Source organism: Macrotis lagotis, chromosome 1 (genome assembly GCF_037893015.1).
Source record: "Macrotis lagotis isolate mMagLag1 chromosome 1, bilby.v1.9.chrom.fasta, whole genome shotgun sequence".
NCBI classification, from domain to species: domain Eukaryota; kingdom Metazoa; phylum Chordata; class Mammalia; order Peramelemorphia; family Peramelidae; genus Macrotis; species Macrotis lagotis.
The window spans coordinates 708,982,551-709,004,673 of NC_133658.1; the positions used below are offsets into that span (position 1 = coordinate 708,982,551).

Genomic DNA, 22,123 nt, shown 5'->3' on the forward strand with positions numbered 1-22,123 from the left:
AATGCAGGAAAGTAATTTATAGGAACCACATGAAAATGCATTAGCAGATTTTCAGTAAGGCTTATTAAAGTTTTAACTGTCACACTTTGGAATAACTGCAATTTCCCTGGTGTACTAAGAGTTCCACATTCACAGACATAGAGAAGGTGTTGAAGAGAGAGAGAGAGAGAGAGAGAGAGAGAGAGAGAGAGAGAGAGAGAGAGAGAGAGAGAGAGAGAGAGAGTTGCTGAAAGGGGATGTGTGTATAACAGGGACAGTTAATAGTTACCAGTGAAAAAGAAAATAGTTGTTCTTTTTTGCAATTTCTAATGTGAAAAGTTTACATAATAACACCTAAACTGTCCTGAAGCAACACTGAACAGTATGTCCTGCCCTTTCTTTCTAATAATGAATTTGGATCTGGCAACTTTGTGGGATTGTTTTGGAAGGTTGTGATGTGTCCCTGAACCCTTCAATAATCTCAATGGGTTGAGTAACCTTCCACTAAGGTAGAACATAGTGCTCCATACTTTTCTCATCCCATGAAACAGATAAAATTACAAAATGACCCTGACTCCTGCCTTACACAGAGACAGGGCTAAAGTCCTGAATAAAGAGGCAGGGGGTGCTAAGAATCACACAATCGTTGGATCATTTATAAAAAGATCATTAACTGCTGATGTTCTTAATGCGTGATCTTTTTCCCAATGACCAGGAAGTTGATGCACTACTGGAGGACCTCCATAATGTAAAATACAAAAACAAAAACAGCTAAGTGGGGCATTTGACCTGAGTTCAAATCTGGCTTCAGACAGTTGTGTGACCCTGGGCAAGTCATTTAATCTTTGGCTGTCTCAGTTTCCTCAATTGTAAAATGGGATAATAATAATAATATGTACCCCACTGGTTGTAAGGGTTAAATAAGATAATACTTCTAAAGCACTATATAAATGTCAGTTATTATTTGGAGCCTTTGGTTCACTTACTGTTTTCCACTTGAGGTGGAACAGACCCCTTCCCCCCCCACCATACAGAATGGGCATAACTGCTCAAATTGCTTCTATGAGCTGGGAATATACAACTTCAGTTCTGCTAGTAAGGTGGAGGATTCTAAACCTTATCTTTTTGACCCTGACAAAGACTCCTAAAGTTCTCTGGGTCTTTCCTTCTTCTTTGACGCAATGCCCTCTAGACCCTCAGGTTCTGCCACCTGGGCTTTGCCTTCTCCCTATCACAAAAATCCATTGTCCTTTAGATCTTTCAACCACCCTGCAGCTGAATCTTCTTACATATATTGAATTTCCCAGTAGAGTATAAACACCTTAAAGACAGGCACCTTCGCAATTTTTCTCTTCATATCCTTAGGGTTTATCACAGTACTGATAACATATATGTAAAAGCTCATAATATTCATTCATCCATCCATTCATTCACAAGTAGCCAGATTTTTCTATCCAGCTCCAATGATTTCAATAGTTTCCAGGAGGTATATAGATACAATGCTTTAGTACTTACACTGATGGAAAGTACTGGGCCAGTTTTGTACATACAATATCTGTCTGTCCCAGCACAAATGTCTTGTATGTCTTCTTCACTTCCCTCAAGTCCAAGTTCATTGTGGATAAACAGTGCAAAAGCCTTCATCCTATTGGGGCTCCCTCCAACACAGACAAACTGGAAAGAAAACCATCTAATCAATATAGGAATCAAAGTTCAGTTGGTTTCTAAAATGTCTCATTCAACTCCTCAAATATATTAGAGGATGTCCATGCTGCAGTGAGTAGGGAGTGAGGTGAATTTGTGCTTGCCTTGGAGGCAGGAGAGATGGACATTCAAATCCTACCTCTGACACTTAGATGTTGTGTGACTATAAGAATATTATTTAATTTCTCTGTGCCTGAGTTTTCTCACCTATAAAATGGAAATAATCAGCCCTTAACTTACTCAGGTTTTGAGAGGATTCAATAAGATCCTCTGTGAAAAGTGCCATGAATATTGTTATTGTCAGTCATCTTTCAGTAATAGCTGACTCTTTATGACTCCATTTGGAATTGTCTTGGAAAAGTTTGCCATTTGCTTCTCTAGTATTTTACAGAAGAAGAAACAGAGGCAAATCAGATTACCTGATTTGCCTAGCTAGAACATGTCTGAGGCAAGCTAGGACTTATCTTGTCCCACTCAGCTTTTGAGGAATTGTTCTTCATCTTTTTCCTCAGACATATTCCAGGATATAGCAAGGGGCAGAGGTGCCATGTTACCATCATCATCGTCATTGCCATTATTATTAGTTCATGACAAATATTACCTGATCAATATTTAATATTAACCTGGAATTAAACTAAACTAGACTAAGCTAGACTAAAACATAACTCCAGTATGATCAGTTTAAGTGAATCAGTCAGCAAAGATAAAGTCACAAAATTAAAAAAAAGAATGGTTCACATTTCATCAGTGTTTTCTAATGTTTTTGTTTACATTGAGTATCTTGGCATGTTTCAGACATATGCCCAATTCCTGTATTAAATAATAAATGAAATTGAAAAATTAAATCATACTAATATTAGTATACATTTTTAAAGAACCAGTAGGTTCTTTAATTCAGCAAAAGTTTGAGAATTGTTTTACTGGCAATCCCATGAATTTAAAAATAAGTTATTAGTATTTTTTAATACAGAGTGTCTACTGAAGTTTTTATGATGAAGACATTATTGAACCGAGTCCAGATTCTGAGCAGGCCTATACTTAGGCAGGATAAATCCATGCCTAGGTTCTTGGCATGCTATTTGGTGTGGCAAGCAAGACCAACAGGGCTTTGGGGCAGAGGCAGAATGGACAGGCATCAAAAGGTCAAGGAACTCTAAAAGATGATAATAGAAGTGTTGTACTCAAGGGTGCCACAAATTCTAAGAAAAGAGGCTAAGGGTAAGTAATTATGTTGAAGAAATAATAGACATGAAATATGATTAATAGTTTTCAGTTCCTATTTTGAGGACCCATTCCTAGCTAATATGGATAAGGAGTCAATCACAGAAGATTTAGCCTAGCTTCTAGGCACAAGGCACAAGGTCTTAGCTCAGCAAAGAAATGAAGAGATAGAGGAACAACAGCAGTTCTTGGGAAGCACATCCTGACGAAGAGAAAATAAGTCACTCAAGAGTAGGAAATGTTAAAATTGGTTTAGATAAGAGTCCTATGGTGACTTTTAATCTTTACACAATGTCTATTCTAAATGTTATCTTTGCTCCTCACATTTCCTTTCATTAATACTCTCTGTATCATGTATGTGCTTTTCCTCCTCCCTAATGCCCATGTTCAATGTTGTCTTCCTCAGTAGAATGTGAGTTCCTTGAGAGGAGGTGACATGTTTTTGTCTTTTTTTTGTATTCTCATAATTTAGCAGAGTAGTTGGTATTTCATAAAAACTTAATAAATGCTTGTTGATGTACTCTTCCTGAATCCTTTTTCTCCCTTCTCCAATTCATTCTTCACAAAATTGTAAAAATAGTCTTCATAAAGCACAGGTCCGACCACGTCACTTCCCTCTTGCCTCTAGTATAAGATAAAAATTCTTCAACATTGATTTTAAAGCCTTTAATAATCAAGGTTCAACCTACCTTTCCTGACTTACTTTCTAATACTCACCTTCATGTTTTCTATGTTCCAAACTGACAATTGTTGTTCCTTGAATTCAGCATTCATCTCATTATTGTATCTTTCTCAATCTATAGAATCTTTTTTTCCCCTCAGTTTCTTAAAATTTCTACTTTAAAGCTCAGTTCAGGACCTTTGATTTTTTTAAAAAATTAGATAAATGTATATCAATAAAATTTATTTCCTTTGTAATCCTATATTTTTTAATTTCTTAAAAATATTCTGAGGGGTCCTAGGGTTTTGTCAGATTGCCAAAGGATTCCCATGACATAATTGTCCTAAAGAAACCTTTCTCAAACCAATTGCTTATTTTTGTTCTCTGTCTCAAATTTCCTTGTATTTACTTATTTATGTGCCTATCTTCTTTCCTAGTCAATTGAAAGCTCCTTATGAATTGGGGTAGTTGTTTCATTATTCACTTTATATTTCTAGTACCTAGGACAGGAACTCACCTATCGTGGACACTCAATAAATGCTTGTTAATGTTGGAAGTTTTAACATTATTTCCTTAAGCTTTTGGATATTCTGGTTGTATGATGTGCTCCTATTATCATTATTATTAATTATGTTCACTACTACTACTACTACAATTCTCTTTCACTGATCACCATTAGAGTCATTTTTGTAGCTTCTTGTTTTATATGCTAAGGAACTAGTAGTTGCTAATCAGCTATAACTCAATTCAAATTTAAAGGATGGATAGAAAAGGAGGTAAAACCATGAGGTATTCAATTTCCTCCTGTATTATCATGAAAAAACAAGAGTTGGCTTGAGATTTAAGTATATGCCAAGCTATTTTTTGCTAAGTATGATAGTTTCTAAATAACCTCATTGTCTGATACCAGTGAATGTAAATTACTATGTTTTATATTGATCATAAAGCCAAAACAGATGTTAGAGTCACTTGTGGTTTTATTTCTCCTTTGAACTCTAGCTATTGCTGCAATCAACAGGCATTACTGGATGTTTCTGGAGCCATAAAGATGATATGGTCAGACAGAAAAAGCCTAGATAAGAGTTAGTAACTGACAATTCTTAAAACCAAAGCCCTAAATCAGAGGCACTAGTATTCCAATTATAGATCCAATTTTCAATTGAATGTTTAAGCGGGAAGTTAAGTATGACTGGAGACCACCAACACTGACCTTGATTGTATCTTTCTCAATCTATAGAATCTTTTTTTCCCCTCAGTTTCTTAAAATTTCTACTTTAAAGCTCAGTTCAGGACCTTTGATTTTTTAAAAAAATTAGATAAATGTATATCAATAAAATTTATTTCCTTTGTAATCCTATATTTTTTAATTTCTTAAAAATATTCTGAGGGGTCCTAGGGTTTTGTCAGATTGCCAAAGGATTCCCATGACATAATTTCAGTCCAAGTCTCAAATAAGTTTTTTCATTTGCCCTTGTTCACTCCATAAAGGCAGTGGTGGGGAGGACTCATAAAAGTCATAATAATGTGTAGAGGAAACAAGAATAGTTACTGAAAAAGTTTACTTAGTTCTTACTATATGATATACTCTATCTTATTTCCAGTTTTGATTTTTTAAAAAAGAAATATCTAAAATTAAGTTTCCTACTTTACAGCTTTGGTGATTCTTACTGCATCATTCTAAATTGTATAGATAAATATATAGAGCTTTTTCTTCTCTTTATTATACTCCCAGTTTCATGTTCAAATGTCCTTAGGACAATTTGGTTTCTGTAGGTATCTCACTAATTCTATCACTTAAAAGAAATCAACCATTGGCATCTAGGAAATGTCAAGAGATCTAGCTTCTCTTCCACACTTCCATTCTGCCATGTTGCATGGATTCCCTAGAGAGAATTTATTGGAAAACATAGACAATATCAATGTATACTTATGATAAGCCACAATCTTCATCATTTGAAGGACAAAAATCACAAAACCAAAGTCTCAAAGTAGCAGCTCTGAATTATTTTTAGGCTTTAGTATTTTCCAGAAAAATTTCCTGTCCCAGGAGGACTGCTGCTATTAAGTTTAAAATTAAGCAATAAATTGACCCTATAAAATTCCAAAGCAGAGTTAAGGAAGGAGGAAGATGGAAGAAAAGCATTTCTAAATGTGAATTAAAGAGGCCGGTTCTTCCAGTCACAGTTAAAGTAGCATAAAGTCACAGAGGGAGAGAGAATATGATATATACCTATAGAAAGGAAAATGCCAGACACTCTGGGTTAGAGATGTGAGGTAGATGCTTAGTAGCCTTCCATTTAGTAGGATGCAGAGGGAAAGAGGCTAGGATGGACGTCTCCAGCCCACCCTCTGAAAGTATCCTATTTTAACTTCTTGCTAACTTGGTATAAAATTTTGTTGCATCCATGCTACCTAAGAATGACTAGTGACGTCAGCAATTTATATTCCTGGGGCAAAGTCTTGCTCTTTTTCTGGCTCTACTTATAGGTTCCAGTTAATGTCAAAAAGATTCTCCTTTCATTCTTCTCCTGCCATCCTACAGTTTCTGCTCCCAAAGGTATGGGTCAAACAGATAATTCTGATTTGGAAATCTCCCCTTGTTTCTTTACCACAATTTAACAATTCAATTCAATGCTTTTTGACCAGACTTGTGATTTACAGATAAGGACCAGTGCAGATCAATCCTGACTCTCCAACTTATATTCTGAGCTTCCAGTGGTGATGAAAGTTTAAGTGACTTGTCCAAAGTCATACAGTAGGCATTAGAGGGGTAATTCGAATCCAGGTCATTCTGATTTCATTGCTCCAGGTTGTCTTATTATGTTTATTATATATTACATTGTGTTTATTATTAAATTTATTATATTAGAATTTTGATTATATATAATTGTCAAAGGTAAGCAATATCTGCTTGGCATGGAGGTTCACATAAAGGAGCATGCAGACAGGTGAATTCAAGCCTTGGTAAATGGAACCAGTAAAGTCTATAATAATAATTATTATTATTATTATTATTATTATATTGTCATTTAAGTAGCACTTTAAGCTTTACAAAATACTTTACAAATATTATCTCTTTTTTAATCTTACAACAACTCTGGAGGGATAGAAGTAGAAAGTGTGATTATACTTATTTTTAGAGATAAGGAAGCCAAGGTTAAGGGAGCTTTTTGATGGTTGCACAGCTAGTATGTGCATGAGGCTGGAGCCCTCTATGTTCTGACTAGATGTCTCCTAAAACTTCCTTCCTATGGCAGCATGAATAGAGGGAATGCTGAGATCAAACTCTTAGATACTTTCCTCCAGGAGAAATGCTACTGACATGATTCCTGGAGTGAGCCCAGTACAACAAAGTGTAAATATTGTTTATTCCAACTCCATCTCAGTCCCTTACTATCTGTAAAACCACAAGCAAGGCAAGTAAGCTTTCTGAGGCTGTTTCTTTCTTTCAAAATTGGCATCATAATAATACTTTTACTACCTACTCCACAGGGTGACTGTGAAGCAAATTCTTTGCAAACTTTCAAGAGCTCTAAAATGGGATTATTATGGGTGAAACAAATGATTCACAGGAAATATCTTTCACAAGCAAAACCATTCTGAATTGGAACCAACTTTAGAAATCATCTTTTCCTTGTTTAATAGGTGAAGCAACTGAGGTCCATGAAGGGGAACTGAGTTGCCTGAGGTCACATAATCGAGGATTCAGACCCAGATCCTCTCAGTCCAAATCCAATCATCTTTTCAATGTGCTATACTCATGAATAAGAACCTGAGCTGGTCTTAGCCATAAAAATCAAAGTACCATCCAAACGTTGTTCAACAAAGACACTAATTCTCAGCATCCAGTAATAACACTTCAGTTCTATCATCATGGATCACCTGGTTTAGTAGGATGAGAGTTAGGGGGCTATCATTTATGTGATGGGTTGTGTCAGAGGTGGACATTCTGCTTCTGGTTCAGTCTTTTAAATGTCTTCTTATTCTAGATAAGTATTGAATAATTTCTGTGAACCTCAGTTGCCAACTCTGCAAAAGAGGTATGATACTGCTAATTTTTTCAGATTATTATGAGGAGCAAAAGAGATATTATCAAGGAAAAAGTTTTGAAAGGGATCAAGCACTACACCAAGGAATTACTCATTCATTTAATGGATTGTTTAGTTCATGTTCCTGCCTACGATTCCTCCACGCCAGTGCCATCCTTAGAGGGCTATAGGGTCTAGGCATAATCACAGTGTCAGGTTCCAGGGATATCTTCATTCAAGGGAAATCTAGTAAGAAGCATGAAGAACAGCCTTGATTGATTGAACTGAGCTTAAGCATCAAGGACAATAGGTGGAAAAAGTATTACAGTTTAAATAAAGTAGTCAATGGCATAGGTATCACAAAAGGGCAACATGCAGCTTGAAGGGCATGTTTGAAAGGGTGGGAAAGGACACAGCTGCCAGTGAGCCAGCCCCAGTCTCCCATGTTGCCTTGGTGATGGAAGGAGGATGGGAGAGCTCAGGGCTGCTTGTGTATGAGCACAACATAACAAAAGGTTGATGCTACTTTCCCTTACTCCTCTCCTGTTATAACCTTGAGACACTGCGCAGCTTCAGTGATCTGTTCCCTATACTATTTCTCCTTCCCTCTACCAAAAGCAGAGGTTCCAAGACAATTGCTTAGATTGCAAGACAATAAAGATGGTTCTCAGCATTGCTGGATGGTAAATTTCTTGGGAAAAATAACAAAGCTGAATAATGTCATCTGAGTCATTGTATTTTTTAAAAGTGAAATAAAGAATTTTATGCCAGTTAGATAGTATTGGGTTTAATGATTTGAGGATTATGAAAATTCAGATTCACTTATAAATGTATACCTTACACAGATCTTGAATGACTTAGTCAGTCCCCAAGCTCTGAGGACCATTAAGGTTATCAATATCATTTCCTATGTGTCTGGGCAAAAATAACCAGTATATGTAACTTGTATTCAAATTAGCTTGGGAGTCATGTCTCATTGGGGATAAAGAAGAATTACTCTATTATTTTTTAAATTTGGAATAGTTTCATAAAATGAGATTGGCCTCAACTCCTTTTAATACTAAATGTGAAACTCAGATAAATTAAAAATGAGAGGCAGCAGATGAAGGGAACCAATACTTGGACTTCTTTATTTACCTTTACATCACCAAACATGGCTGGAAGGTTATGTGTCTTTGTTCCTAAATCCAAGTGGTAAAGAATATCTTCATCCATAGAATCCAGGTGAGGGTTTTTAACATGGACAAACCTATTTCTGAAAAAGAAATGGAATTAATGTGATCAGGGGATTCTAAATTCCCCACAGAAAAAGAAGAATGAAAATCAGATTGAAATATATCATGAAATATTATCGTGTTTGTTTCCCAATATGGCTTATATGCCTATTCTCATCTTTCATGTAGGTCACAAACCTTGTGCTGGGGTTAAGTAATTTGCTGGTATTCCTTGGGCATGATCTCCCAACACAAGGAATCCTAAATGTTGAAGCAGAAGTAGAAACTAGTCAGAAAAAGAGGGATGCTTTTTCATTGACTTTGTCAATCAGTGGCTGCCATGATGGAAGAAAATGTTGTTTATCCTATGACTAGTTGTAGGTCACAAAATATTATGGCAGGAAAAGATCACGGAAGCACAAAACAAATAACCATGAAACAAATGGATAAGAGAGAAAACCGTTGGAAGGTAAGAAAAGATTCTTCATGAGGTCTTCCCTGAGTCTCCCCAAAGTAGCAGTGCCTTCCCACAAAATGTAGACATGTGGATAAAATTGCATATTCTTGTCTCCTCTGGCTGGCCCATAAGCTCTTTGAAGGCAAGTCCTATTTTTTTTTTGATCTTTGTGTCTTCAGGGTTCAGCATGATGCCTAACACTTCTCAGGTGCTCAGCAAATGCTTATTAAGTAATTGATAATAGGGTACATGGCTTTTGAGAGATGAAATAGGAGAAGAAATGAACAAAGAGAATGGGAAAACATATAGAGAAAAAAAAGTAAAGAAGGTCACAATGGAATTGTAAAGGAACAAAAAGCAGAAGGGATAAAGAATAGAGATAATTTAAAAAAATACCAAAGGTCAGATAAGAAGCGGAAAAATGAAAAGCATCAAATCTCTTGCCCTAAGAGCAAACAAATTTCTAATTGAGAGCAAAAGCTCTAGATAGATTTGGGGTGTGTGTGTGTGTGTGTGTGTGTGTGTGTGTGTGTGTGTGAAAAAGGGATGGGGGAAAGAGAGAGAGAGAGAGTCAGGAAAGACAGAGACAGACAAGGAAAAAAGAATAACAGATTATATACTGACAGACCAAATATCTACAAAGAAAATAATACAAATCAAGAAATAAATACTATTATAATATCTCCAATTGTAAAAGATTTTCAGATTGTCAATTCCTTGATTTTGATTTTACCATATTACTCACCTATCTCCAGTATTTCAGTAGCGCCTTCTAGATCAAACTTTGACTTCAGACCACAGTCTTCAAGTCTCTCTACCTTCCCTATCTGTTTTCATCTCAGTTTAACTTCCTTTCTAGTCCGTTTTGCCTTCTAATGACTTATTGCAGGTGATATTATTCCTACCACTTGAGTTAAGCTTTCCTTATCCTTTCTGTAAATCAGTGTTTAGTTTCTGACTCATCTTGGATGTTACCTGACTTTTACCCACCATTCACACTTAAACAAACAAAAACCTTATCTGAGTCAAATTTTATAGTGGCCTGAAAGAAGCAAAGCTGACTGTTATACTTTCCCAGACTTATCCTACTCATTCTCTGGAGCAAGAGTTCCTGAAGGGAAATCCAGAAATGCAATCACAAGATAAAAAGATGGCAAAAGAAAAGAAAAAAGGAAGGAAAGAAAGATAATGCAACAATTGAGAGTCAGTTTTTGAATAAGTTGACCTCAAATCCTTATCCAACATTAGGGGAAATCTATTCCCTGGCCCATTTATACCTGAGATTCAAGTCAAAATTATCCTCCAGGTGCAAATCTATCAATATTTAGTATCTGCTATGGCCTCTGTGGAAAATTACCTTGGATGAGAAAGGAAGAAAGTCAACAGCTATCCATGAGTTGACCCAAAAAAGCTGCAGTTTATTTTGTGAGATTTTCTCATTCCTTTGACTCAAAATCATCTATCAGCAAACCTAGGAAAAAATACCTAACATCCCCGGTAGAGGTAGATGAATTACTCATTTAAAGGGAAGGGAACAAGCATTGATTAAGCACAAATTATATTCTAGGAAGTTTTACACATGTTATCTATTATTTTATCCCCAACAACCATGGGAGGTAGGTGCTATTATGACATCTTCATTTTGCTGATGGGGAAATGGAAACAGATAGAGGTAAAATGATTTGTTCAGGGTCACACTGCTAATAAGTATTTGAGGTCAGATTTGAACTCAGGTCTCCCCAACTCTAGAACTACTACCAGTACTACCTAGTACTATCTACTAGAACTACTAGTACTACCTAGATGCCTCTGTAAAATGTAGACAGGATGATCTCTAAGGACTCATCTAGCTCCAAATCTATAATCCTCATTTGCAAGCATGCACTTTGTAATATTACAGAGAAGTTATTAAAAGGAGGAAAACAAAATAGAATTCTTAGAATTAGAAAGAATAACCATTTTCCCTAATATGTTTTATTTCCTGAGCATCTCTTACAGATGAAAGTGTGTTAATTCCCCTGGTACAGACCCTTTTTCACAGTTGGAGGGTTGTATTTTCCACCATCTCTTATTGATCTGTATTATAGCCACCCAATGACCTATTTTTCAGATTAAATTACGGTGAGTTTCTAAAGGGTCACCCAATCTATTGGATGTCATCTTCTCAGTTCAAAAATTAAGGGAAAAAATAAAACTCCCTCCTAAGTCCTTCCCTTCTCCTGGTTACCATTGACTGGTCTCTCCCCACAGACCCTTCTTCTTTACCTTCTTTTCCTTTTAGCTACTAACCTTCATCATGAATAATTTTAGAGTAGATACCCTTTATTTTTCCAAGTTAAATCAGGAAAAAAGAATAAAAAAAAGGCAAATATCCCATTACTTGCTAAATAATAAACTTTGCAATCTACCATTGCTTTCTTAAATCCTCATAGCAGAAAGGAAAAGGAAAAGGTCCACAGGTGTTACTGATTCCACCCTGGATTCTCATTCCTTATCTTTACCAGTGTCTCATCTATCTGAAATTCTTTTAGTCAACTGCCACTGTTATGCTTAGTCATTAGGGGTACTTCTTTCTATACTAACTAAATTCCCTTTTCCTCAAACAATATGTGGTTAGGATTTTTCTAAAGTAATTTTTACTAAGAAATTAAACTAAAGGAAAACAAAAGCACACAAAAATCCAAGAAAGAAGCAAATTTCCTAGATTCAGAACGATCTGAGGACTCCTTTCTCAAGGGCTCCTTTTTCATACTTTCAGAAGTTGTGGTTTTGACTTTTTCTTTATGGGGTAAAGTGGAATAAAATCTCTGGTTGAGTTCCTTTAGCCAGGGAGTATAAAAGACTGCTATCACTTGGCTAATTAGCTACCCCCAGGTAGAGGACATCATTTTATAGAATGTACTGGCAGATCAGAGCAGAACTCTCAGATATTCAAGCATCACCTCCTCAGGGGGGTTATTTGCTTTTCCTGGGGGGCAGAAAGTAATTTCCTCACAAAATTTCCCTTTTTTCCCAAACTCATATAAACGTATATGTTCTTCCATCTGCTCTTTTTATATAATTCAGATTCTTTCTTATTCCCAAGGACTGCTTTTTTTTTAGCTGAAGTTTTTTCTTAGGCCTTTAATAGAATCCAAGAATCACTGTGGTATACTAGAATAGTGTCTTGCTTAGATTCAGAAGACCTGGGGTCAAGTCTTGTTTTTGCCACTATATAACATGCTTAAGTCACTTGAATTTTCTAGGTCTCAGTTTCCTAACTTATAAAATGGGATAATATTTGCATTAATTACCTCACAAAGTTCTTATAGGCATCAGATAAGATGGCATACATAAACATTTAGCATATATCACGATGTTATCCAAATTTCAGTTCTTTATTCTTGTAGTATGTCAGATGAAAGGACTGAAGGTATAAGCCTGACAGAAAACTATAGTGTGTATATGTGTGTGCATATATATATGTATATATACATACATATATATATATATATCTTTAATAAGGTATTTAAACTATCTTTTAGTTTATCTATTTAAGTACCTATTGCAAAAGGTTGTAAAGATACAATGAGATAATATTTGTAAAGGTCTGAACATAATGTCTGTCACATAGTAGACTTAACTGTACTCTCTCTTCCCTTTACAAGGGTGTCACTAGAAATTCAGCAAGAGGTATCATTCAACAGGAGAAGTTTTCAGGACTAGATTTCCCAGAGGAATTTGCTCGTCTAGAGTGTAGTGATGTCACTCTTGCAAGGACTCTGACTGGCGGGAACTGTGCTCAAGGCTGGATGTTTAAAAAGAGGATGGCAAGAATACAGAATAAGAATCTGATGAACATGGGAGTATACAGAGCTATGCAATCAGTCATTTAATGGAGCTAGGATTAGGGTGGAGAAACCATATACATTCTATGGCAAGGATATACCTCAACATCAGAGTCATAGTTGGACTAAAACTTCTAGAGCCAAGGTGAAAGCATTTGACAATTTTCTGGCATGCTACAGGAGACTTTTCAGAAAGAAATGCCCAAAGGCAGACAACAGTATACTATAAATATTTGCCAATGTGGCCATGACTTCTGAAGGGACTGCATCCTTTTCCTGCCATACTGAAGAATCAGGAGGTTTGTTTTTTTTTTTTAAAAAAATTAGAATATAATTCCCCTGAAAGTAACCTCTTATTGTTACGGATTCAAAGAATATTTTACTACTAAGCCTCATCTTTGTTATTTTTGTTGCCTCCTGTTTAAATGATTTTGTCCTTGAATCTACATGTCTCTTGTATGATCAAGCAAGAGAGAAAAGCTTTTGCATTGGATGGAGGCTTGAGTTAAGATTCAAATAACCATACTGGGAGTAGTGAGGAATATAATCTCATCATCACCATCATCATTATCCTTATAATACTGAGCATTTATAGATATAGTACTCACTATATACAGACACTGTCTTAAGCATTTTTCAACTATTATTTCATTTGATTCTCACTATGACCTTGGGAAGTGGGTGCCATTTTTATCCCCATGTTAGAGTGAAAAAAACTGAGGTAAACAGTGGTTAAATGACTTGACCAGAGTGACACAACTAGTGTCAATTCCAAGACTGGAATTGAGGTCAGGTCTTCTTGACTCTGTCTACAGTCTATCCATGTATCACCTAGCTTTCCCAAATGTCTATTATTTGAGGGCTCTAAAGTTCAGAGAGGCTCATCACTGAAGTGACCCCAGCAATTCCTGAAAACCATCATTACTAAATCATAGTAGATCTATAGAACTGCAATGGGAAGGAGTACTTGCAATGATCAAATCACAGGTCTCTGAAGCACTGGAATATTACTATTGTAATTATTGCTAAGTTGATAAATATTCTCAATTATTTATCTAGTCTATTTTCCTGGTTTTCAAGAATGAACCTCCAAACCATCTTAGCCAGATTAAACCTATTCTTTAAGACAAAGGAAAACCTTTCAGAAAAGAAAAAATGTTTCCTTTTCCTTGATAGTCAACTCATCATAGTGTATAAGAGTCCCATCAGGAAATTCATCATGTCTTAGAAGGAAGGAGCTTCCCAAGAACCTCCAAATAACCTGCAATAAAGACTCATCTAGAACTTCATCCAGAGGAAAAAAAACAACAACAAAAAAAGAAACACTAGCCCTTCAGAATATGATGAACACATCTCTAGTGCAGAAAAAAACTTTTATCTTCTCTTTCTAAATTGTTTGATGTTGTGTGTGTATGCTTGGTGCTGTTTGTGTGTGTACATGTGCAGAATGACAACTAATTGTGGCATAAGAATGTTTTTATTTTATTTTTATTTAATTAATTAATTAATTAGTTTTCATCCTTATGCACATGTATATTTTTAAGTTACAAAATTTCCTTCTACCCTTCCTTCCCACCCCGCTCCCCTCAGTGGCAAGCAGTCAGGTTAGCATTGTACATACATATTTTGGATAAACATGTTTACATATTAGTCATTTTTGGTATGAGGAATTAGGATTAAGGGAAAGAGATACATAACAGATAATTTTTATAAAGTGTTCATCAGATTTTGAAGGGCTAGTTTTTCTTTTTTTTTCTTTTTTGTTTTTCTTCCTCTGGATGTGAATAACATTGTCTATAACTGGTCTAATATGGTTGTCTTAGCTCTCTAAACTGCTGAGAGGAGTTGCTTCCATCAAGGTTGATCATCTCACAATGTTGCTGTTAATATGTACATTGTTCTCTTGGTCTTGCTCCCTTCTCTCAACATCAGATCCTGTAAGTCATTCCATACTTCTCTAGATTCTGACCATTTATGGTTTCTTATAAAACAATAATATTCCATAGTATTCATGTACCATAACTTGTTTAGTCATTCCCCAAATGATGGGCATCCCCTCAATTTCCAATTCTTGTGGCATAAGAATGTAATGGAACATTGGATGCCATAAGAAATGATGAATAGGAGGAATACAATGAAACATGGGAAAACCCAAAGTGAAGTAAACAGAACCAGGAAAATTATAAATATAACTACTATAATAATTTAACTGTAAAAGTAATAAGATGAAGTATAATACAGTTATGACTATTCTTGGCTCTGGAGAAGAAATAAGAGAAATGTAACTCTTCTTTCATTAGAGAGGTAGGGATTATGGATGTGGAATATTACATGATGATCAATTAAGTGAGTTGGTTTTGTTTAACTATTTTTTTGTTATAAGGGAAAGATGAAAAAATAAGCAAAGGCTGGAGAAGGAGCAGAGAATGAAAAAATGACCAGTGCATTACCATAAAAAAGCAGCAATATAAATTTGAATAAGTAAATAAATAAATGAGTGAATAAGTATAAAAATTGAATACTTACTTTGTTTGCTTTATGGAATGTACTATACTTTCTTTTTCCTACTTTGCCACAGCTCATAGTTCAGAAAGGAAGAAATGCAAACCTTTCCCTAAAGCTTCATAAATTACACAACATGGCCAGTCTTTAGAAAAATACAACCAGATGGCCTAGCTGAACTGGATCTAAAAACTACATTATAAAGTGGCAGTCATCAAAACTGTCTGGTATTAGCTAAGAAACAGAGTATTGGATCAGTGGAATAGTTTAGGTATAATTACAGTAGTAAATGACTAAAGTAATCTACTGTTTGGTTAACCCAAAGACCTCAGCTTCTGGGATAAGAATTCACTATTTGATAAAAACTGTTGAGAAAAATGGAAAATAGAATGGCAGAAATGAGATTATAGACCCACAAATCATACCAATACTAAGATAAGGTCAAAATGGGTAGAGGATTTAGACATAAAGGGTGATACCATATGCTATTATAGAGAACAAGGAATAGTTTATCTATCTGATCCTTGGAGAAGGGAGGAGTTTATGACCAAACAAGAGATACAAAATATTACGAATTACAAAATGGACAATTTTGATTACATTAAATATAAAAAAGGTTTTATATAAATTAAAATCAATGCAACAAAGATTAGAAGGAATGCAGAAAGATGGGAAATAATTTTCACATCTGGTGTTTCTGATGGAGGAATCATTTTCAACAAATACAGAGAAGTGAGTCAAATTTATAGGAACACATGTCATTCTCTAATATATGGTCAAAAGGATATGGATAGGTAGTTTTCAGATGAAAAAATTAAAGCTATCTCTAGTCATATGAAAAAATGCTCTAAGTCATTATTGAGAGAAATACGAATTAAAATAACTCTGGGATACCACCTTACACCTATCAGATTGGCTAAAATGACAAAAAAGGAAAATGATCAATGTTGGAGAGGATGTGACAAAACTGGGACACTGATGTACTGTTGTGGCGTTGTGAACTAATCCAAACATTTTTTTTTTAGATTTTTGCAAGGCAAATGGGGTTAAATGGCTTGCCCAAGGCCACTCAGCTAGGTAATTATTAAGTGTCTGAGGCCAGATTTGAACCCAGGTACTCCTGACTCCAGGGCCGGTGCTCTATCCATTGAACCACCTAGCCGCCCCCCAACCATTTTTTACAACAGTTTGAAAATATATCCAAAGGTCAATAAAACTGTGCATACCCTTTAATCCAGTAAGTAATGCCACTATTAGGTTTATATGCCAAAAAAGATCATAAAAAGGGAAAAGGACTCACATAGCAGCTCGTTTTATAGTAACAAAATTGAAAATTGAGGGGATGTTCATCAATTGGGGAATGGCTGAACAAGTTATAGTATATGAATGTGATGGAGTGATAATGTTTTGAAAGAAATCATGTGCAGCAAGACTTCAGAAAATCTTGGAAAAACACGCATGAATTGATGCTGAGTAACGTGAGCAGAACCAGCAGAACATTGTATACATTAATAGCAACATTGTGTGATGATCAACTATGATGGATTCAGGTCCTTTCAGAAGTTCAGTCACCAAGGACAATCCTAAAAGACTAGTATTGGAAAATGCCATCCACATGGCAAAACTATGGATTCTGAATGCAGACCAAAGCATACGTTTGTTTTTTAAAACTTGTTTTGTTTTTTTTTCTCTCTTTCTCATGTTCTTTTTTTTCCTCTCAATTCTAATTCTTACACAAAATGACTGATTTGAAACTATGTTAAACACAATTGTACATGTACAATCCATATCATATTGCTCACTGTCATGGAGAAGAGGGAGGGAAGGGAGAGTGGTAGAAAAGTTGGAATTCAGAAGCTTACAAAAAAAAAGATGAATATTGAAAACTATTTTCGCATGTAAAAGAAAAAAGAAAATACAACCAGAGAAAAGTCCTAGGAGGGAAGAACTCAAAGGATAAGCCTCTCCTTCTTATGGCTCTCTTTGTCTTCATCATTTTTCATTCTCTGTCTCTCTGTCTCTCTCTGCCCCTCCCTCTCTGTCTGTCTCTGTCTGTCTCTCTGTCTCTGTTTCTCTCTGTCTTTCTCTCTGTCTGTCTCTGTTTCTCTCTGTCTCTCTGTCTCTCTGTCTCTCTGTCTGTCTCTCTCTCTCTGTCTCTCTCTCTCTCTCTCTCCTCTAGTCCTGAAATAAGGAATACTAACGGGTTCCAACTCTGCTAAGGATGGGTAAGTGATTCTTTTCCTTGAAATACTGGAATGACAAGTATGATGGAGGAAATCCCACACAACTCACAGTGAATTAACCAATGTTCAAATGCCTAAAGCTTGATGAAGATTAATGATTCACAGCATTCTGTAAATTTGGGGATGAAACCTAAGCTAAATATGCCAACCGTTTCCACAGATTTATGCCTACTCTACAGTTGTGTGACATGATATTTTGAAACAAATTATATGCAAAGTCAGTCACAAAACAGATGAGGTTGCTGCTCAATGGGATCCTAGAAACAGCCAAACCAGACCTCCTGAGGCACTGGGTAGCACCTTTAATTACATTCCAGGTTCTGCCAATTGTCTACTGAATTGAAGGATGAACTCTCTGGAGTTCACTTCAGACTTGACTTTGAATTTCTTCACCTATAGGAGTTGATTAAAGTCTTAACATCTGTATCCATGATTTATATTGCCCCAATTTCTAAGATATATCAGTGTACAGAAATCTGATCTAAATGAAAATGTTATTGGTAAGACAGCTTGCATTTCTTTTTCTGTTTTCATATTATAAATAATATTTCCACTGCCTAAGCTTTAAACTTAAGGAGTTTAAGTAGTAGCACAAGCCAATATTCAGAGTTGAATTTAATATAACACCTAAGGAATGTTCATCTAATCAGAATAAATCCAAAAATGTCAAAATTACTCACCCAACATAAGTATTCCTGTCAGTCCTCATGGATTTACTGGAGTCAGCTAAAATAGAGGTCATATTTTTCTATTATGAGACAATCAATCTTCTATTTGAAATCAAAAGGAGGGGGAAAAATGCCAGTGTCCGCTCTTAATTTGTGGATCTAAACAGAATTTTTCAGATGAGTTTACTGTGGTTAGAATGATGCTTCTTGCTTCGTGTTTTTCATCAGAAATTAGCAATGGGTTTGTCCTTGGACTTTTCATCACCCCAATAAATTCAAATATTCCTCCTTCTTTGGTGACCTTTTATTATATAATATGGTTCAGACAGCACCGAAGCATTTCAACCAGCAGATTGGTTCCCTCAGAAGGTGTGTCATCCTATCTGCATTTTTAAGTTGGAAGCCTGCTCACTGTTTGTCCATATTCCCACATCTGGCATTCATCCCAGAATGAGTTTGATGGGGCACATGGACTTATTTGCTTTGAGACTAGGTACATCGATGCAAGTCCTCTGTTGGTTTCTATAACAACCCCACTGGGTTTTCCTGCAAAAGTATCCCCGTACATGTGAGAACTTTCAGTCCCCAAACAATCAACCTCTCTCCAAACCACTCCCCCCCCCCCAGCTCTCAACTTCTATTTTCATTCTTTGTAACCACAAGTCAGGATAACATCCAAAGTTAATGCTTAAGCACAATATCCCTTGGACTTTGCTGACACAGCTTCTCATAGAGATGGACAATATTTAAACAACATTCATTTGTTGAGGCCTCACCATCTATCTGGACTGTCATGCTGAGCCTGTCAATGAATTGGTTGTTTAGGGAGCCTATGAAAATGTCAATCTGATATTTTTAGAAAACACAGTGTCCTTGTAAAGAGTTTTATGGATATATATAGACACACAAAGATATGTTTATATATATATATATATATATACATATTTATATACATATAAATGTATATGTAAATATATGTTTATAAATCAATCAATAAATATAGTATTACTTCAACCTTCTTGGGCCCTCATTTTGCTCATCTATAAAATGTGGGGGTTGAATTAAAAAATCTCAAAGGTCTCCCTTTTATCTAATATTCTGTATTATTAACAGATTCTCTTTTTCTTTCCAGGAAGAGTTCAGAATTGTTCAGTAGGAACCAAACTTGTGTCCTTTCTTAATACCCTCCTGTGAAAGTCAATTACAGTTCTATGCTGATAGAGGCCTTATGAACATTACTCTCATGGCTCCCATATAAGTCAAAATGTAAAATATTCATAGATGCAAAACTACTCTGAACATTTAGAATTTCGTAATATACATTAATTTTTTCAGCAATGTACAATGTAGGTATAACATTTTTTCCTAATACTATCATATGTGTTGACATCTATATCCATTTTCCATAGTACTCTTATAACTGACAGTTCTTTTTTTTTCTCCTGTGCCCCAGCAATGACCTTCCTTTCTACCAGTTCATCTCTCTCCGGGAGTAATCACCAGAAATTTGAAGGTTGAAATAGAGAAAGTGCAGGGAAAGGACCCAAGGGGTTAAACTGGCAGTACAGTGGAGGTATCAAACTCAAGTAGAAATGGTACTCACATAACCATAAGGATCCTTTCAGACTGCATGTTAACTTATAAAACCACATATTAGGGGTGGCTAGGTGGCACAATGGTTACAGCACTGGCCCTGGATTCAGGAAGACCTGAGTTCAAATCTTCCCTCAGACAATTAATAATTACCTAACTGTGTAACCTTGGGCAAGTTACTTAACGCTATTTGCCTTGCAAAAAAGTCAAAAAACAAAATCACATATTAATATTATCTATGTTTTATGGTATTTTAAATTTTATTTTTTTAAACATTTTCCCAGTTACATTTTAATCTGGTTCTGGCCACTCTAGGGAGTATTGTGGGTCACAAAATGACCTGCAGGTTCCCTGTTTGACACCTTTGATCTGGAGGGCTGGGATTCTTAAAAACTGGAATATAAATCAATTGATCAATCAAATTCATTAAGGCAGCTAAATAAGCTCTTATTAACCTGCATGAATCATGCAATCTCTATAGGTATTAGGTTCCCCATCTGTAAAATCAGAAGAAAGGAAGTTGGCCTAGATTATATGGTACCAGTCCTTCTCATCTCTAAACCTAAGGACTCCCAGGCTTTCCCATAAACCTCCCATCTGAACTCTTTTTTTAAGTGTTTCCCCCTCATTCAGTTTCGAACCTGAGATGCTCAAGTTCAGGAACTGGATTTTTTTGTTTATTTGTTTTCTGTTTGGGTCCCCAGTACTTTTCACAGTGCTTAGCAAATAGGGCATAATAAATATTTTTCCTTCATTCATTCATTCATGTACTAGCCATGACCATGAGTTTCAATGTAGTTGTCCATCTACACTGGGAGATTGGAATTTCATCATTAGGAGTTTTTGCTACTAGTGAAATCCCGGAATGGGGTCCAAATTAATCTAGCCCATGACTGAGCAACAGCAACCCCAGTTTTTGCCATTTCCACACCCAAATCACTGTTTGGAGCTCTGTAGTTTTGTTTGGAGAAAATCCATGAAGGCTTCTAACTCAGAATCTTAGAATTTCCCATAGAGTTACCTAGTCAGACAGGTAATCAACAGGCATTTGATAAGTACTGAGTAACCAGAAAAAGGTAAAAATATTTAGTTCAACCCTCACCTAAAAAAGAATTCCCTCTTTATTCCGTTCCATTAGACTGCAAACTCCCTGAGGGCAGCAAACTATAAATAAAAAATATTTATTATACCCTATTTTCTAAGCACTGTGAAAAGTACTGGGGACCCAAACAGAAAACAAACAAGAAAATCAAGTTCCTGAACTTGAGCATCTCAGGTTCGAAACTGAATGGGAGGAAACACTTAAAAAAAGAGTTCAGATGGGAGGTTTATGGGAAAGCCTGGGAGTCCTTAGGTTTAGAGATGAGAAGGACTGGTACCATCTAATCTAGGCCAACTTTTTATATTTTTATATATATACATATATATGTATACATATATATATATGTTTTACATAAATATAAAATATTGCCTGGAATATGGAAGTGCCTAACAATTGTTGATTGATTATAAAATATATCCAAAAAATATGGTCATCTAACCTTTGCTTGAAGACCTCCAGGGAGGGGGAGCCCACCAGCTTCCAAGGTAGTCCATTGCACTTTGTTGAACTAAATGTTAGGAAGTTTTTCACACTCCTAGCAGGAGAAAAACCTATCATTTATGTCTGCTTTGGCGACTGGAAAGCAGTGGGAGAGTTGGGTACAAACAGTCTGTCCTCTGGCTTATACCACTTTGTAGGCTATGGCAACAATAGCCTTCTGCCCTATGACTCAGCCCATTTCGGCTTGCCCAGGGTTCTTTCCCAGCAATCTACAACAATGCTAAGCATTCAGCATCTGAAGTTTTCTTGGCCAACTCCCCCTCCCCCTTCATCTCTTACTTGTAGGAGCTTTTAATTTATAGTTTATGGAATCATGTCAGGGGTACAGGGACTCCAATCTGGCATTCACTTCTGGTTCTGAAAGGTGAAAAGTGTTAGTTAATTAGATAAATGTCAGGTAATTAATTAATCCAGTGAATTAAT

At 35.8% G+C, this 22,123-nt stretch overlaps 1 protein-coding gene across 1 annotated transcript in view; it reads right to left on the reverse strand.

Moving 5' to 3' along the window:
- The window catches only part of UPP2 (uridine phosphorylase 2), a 44,554-nt gene extending 25,734 nt beyond the window's left edge, over positions 1-18,820 (reverse strand). The window contains exons 1-3 of the mRNA XM_074215934.1: positions 18,517-18,820; positions 8,731-8,848; positions 1,495-1,653 (exon numbers count right to left, since the gene is read on the reverse strand). Of these exons, the coding sequence (XP_074072035.1) occupies positions 1,495-1,653; positions 8,731-8,848; positions 18,517-18,578 (339 nt within the window). The 5' untranslated portion in view covers positions 18,579-18,820. The remainder of the gene's footprint in view (positions 1-1,494; positions 1,654-8,730; positions 8,849-18,516) is intronic.
- Between the last annotated feature and the right edge of the window lie 3,303 nt (positions 18,821-22,123).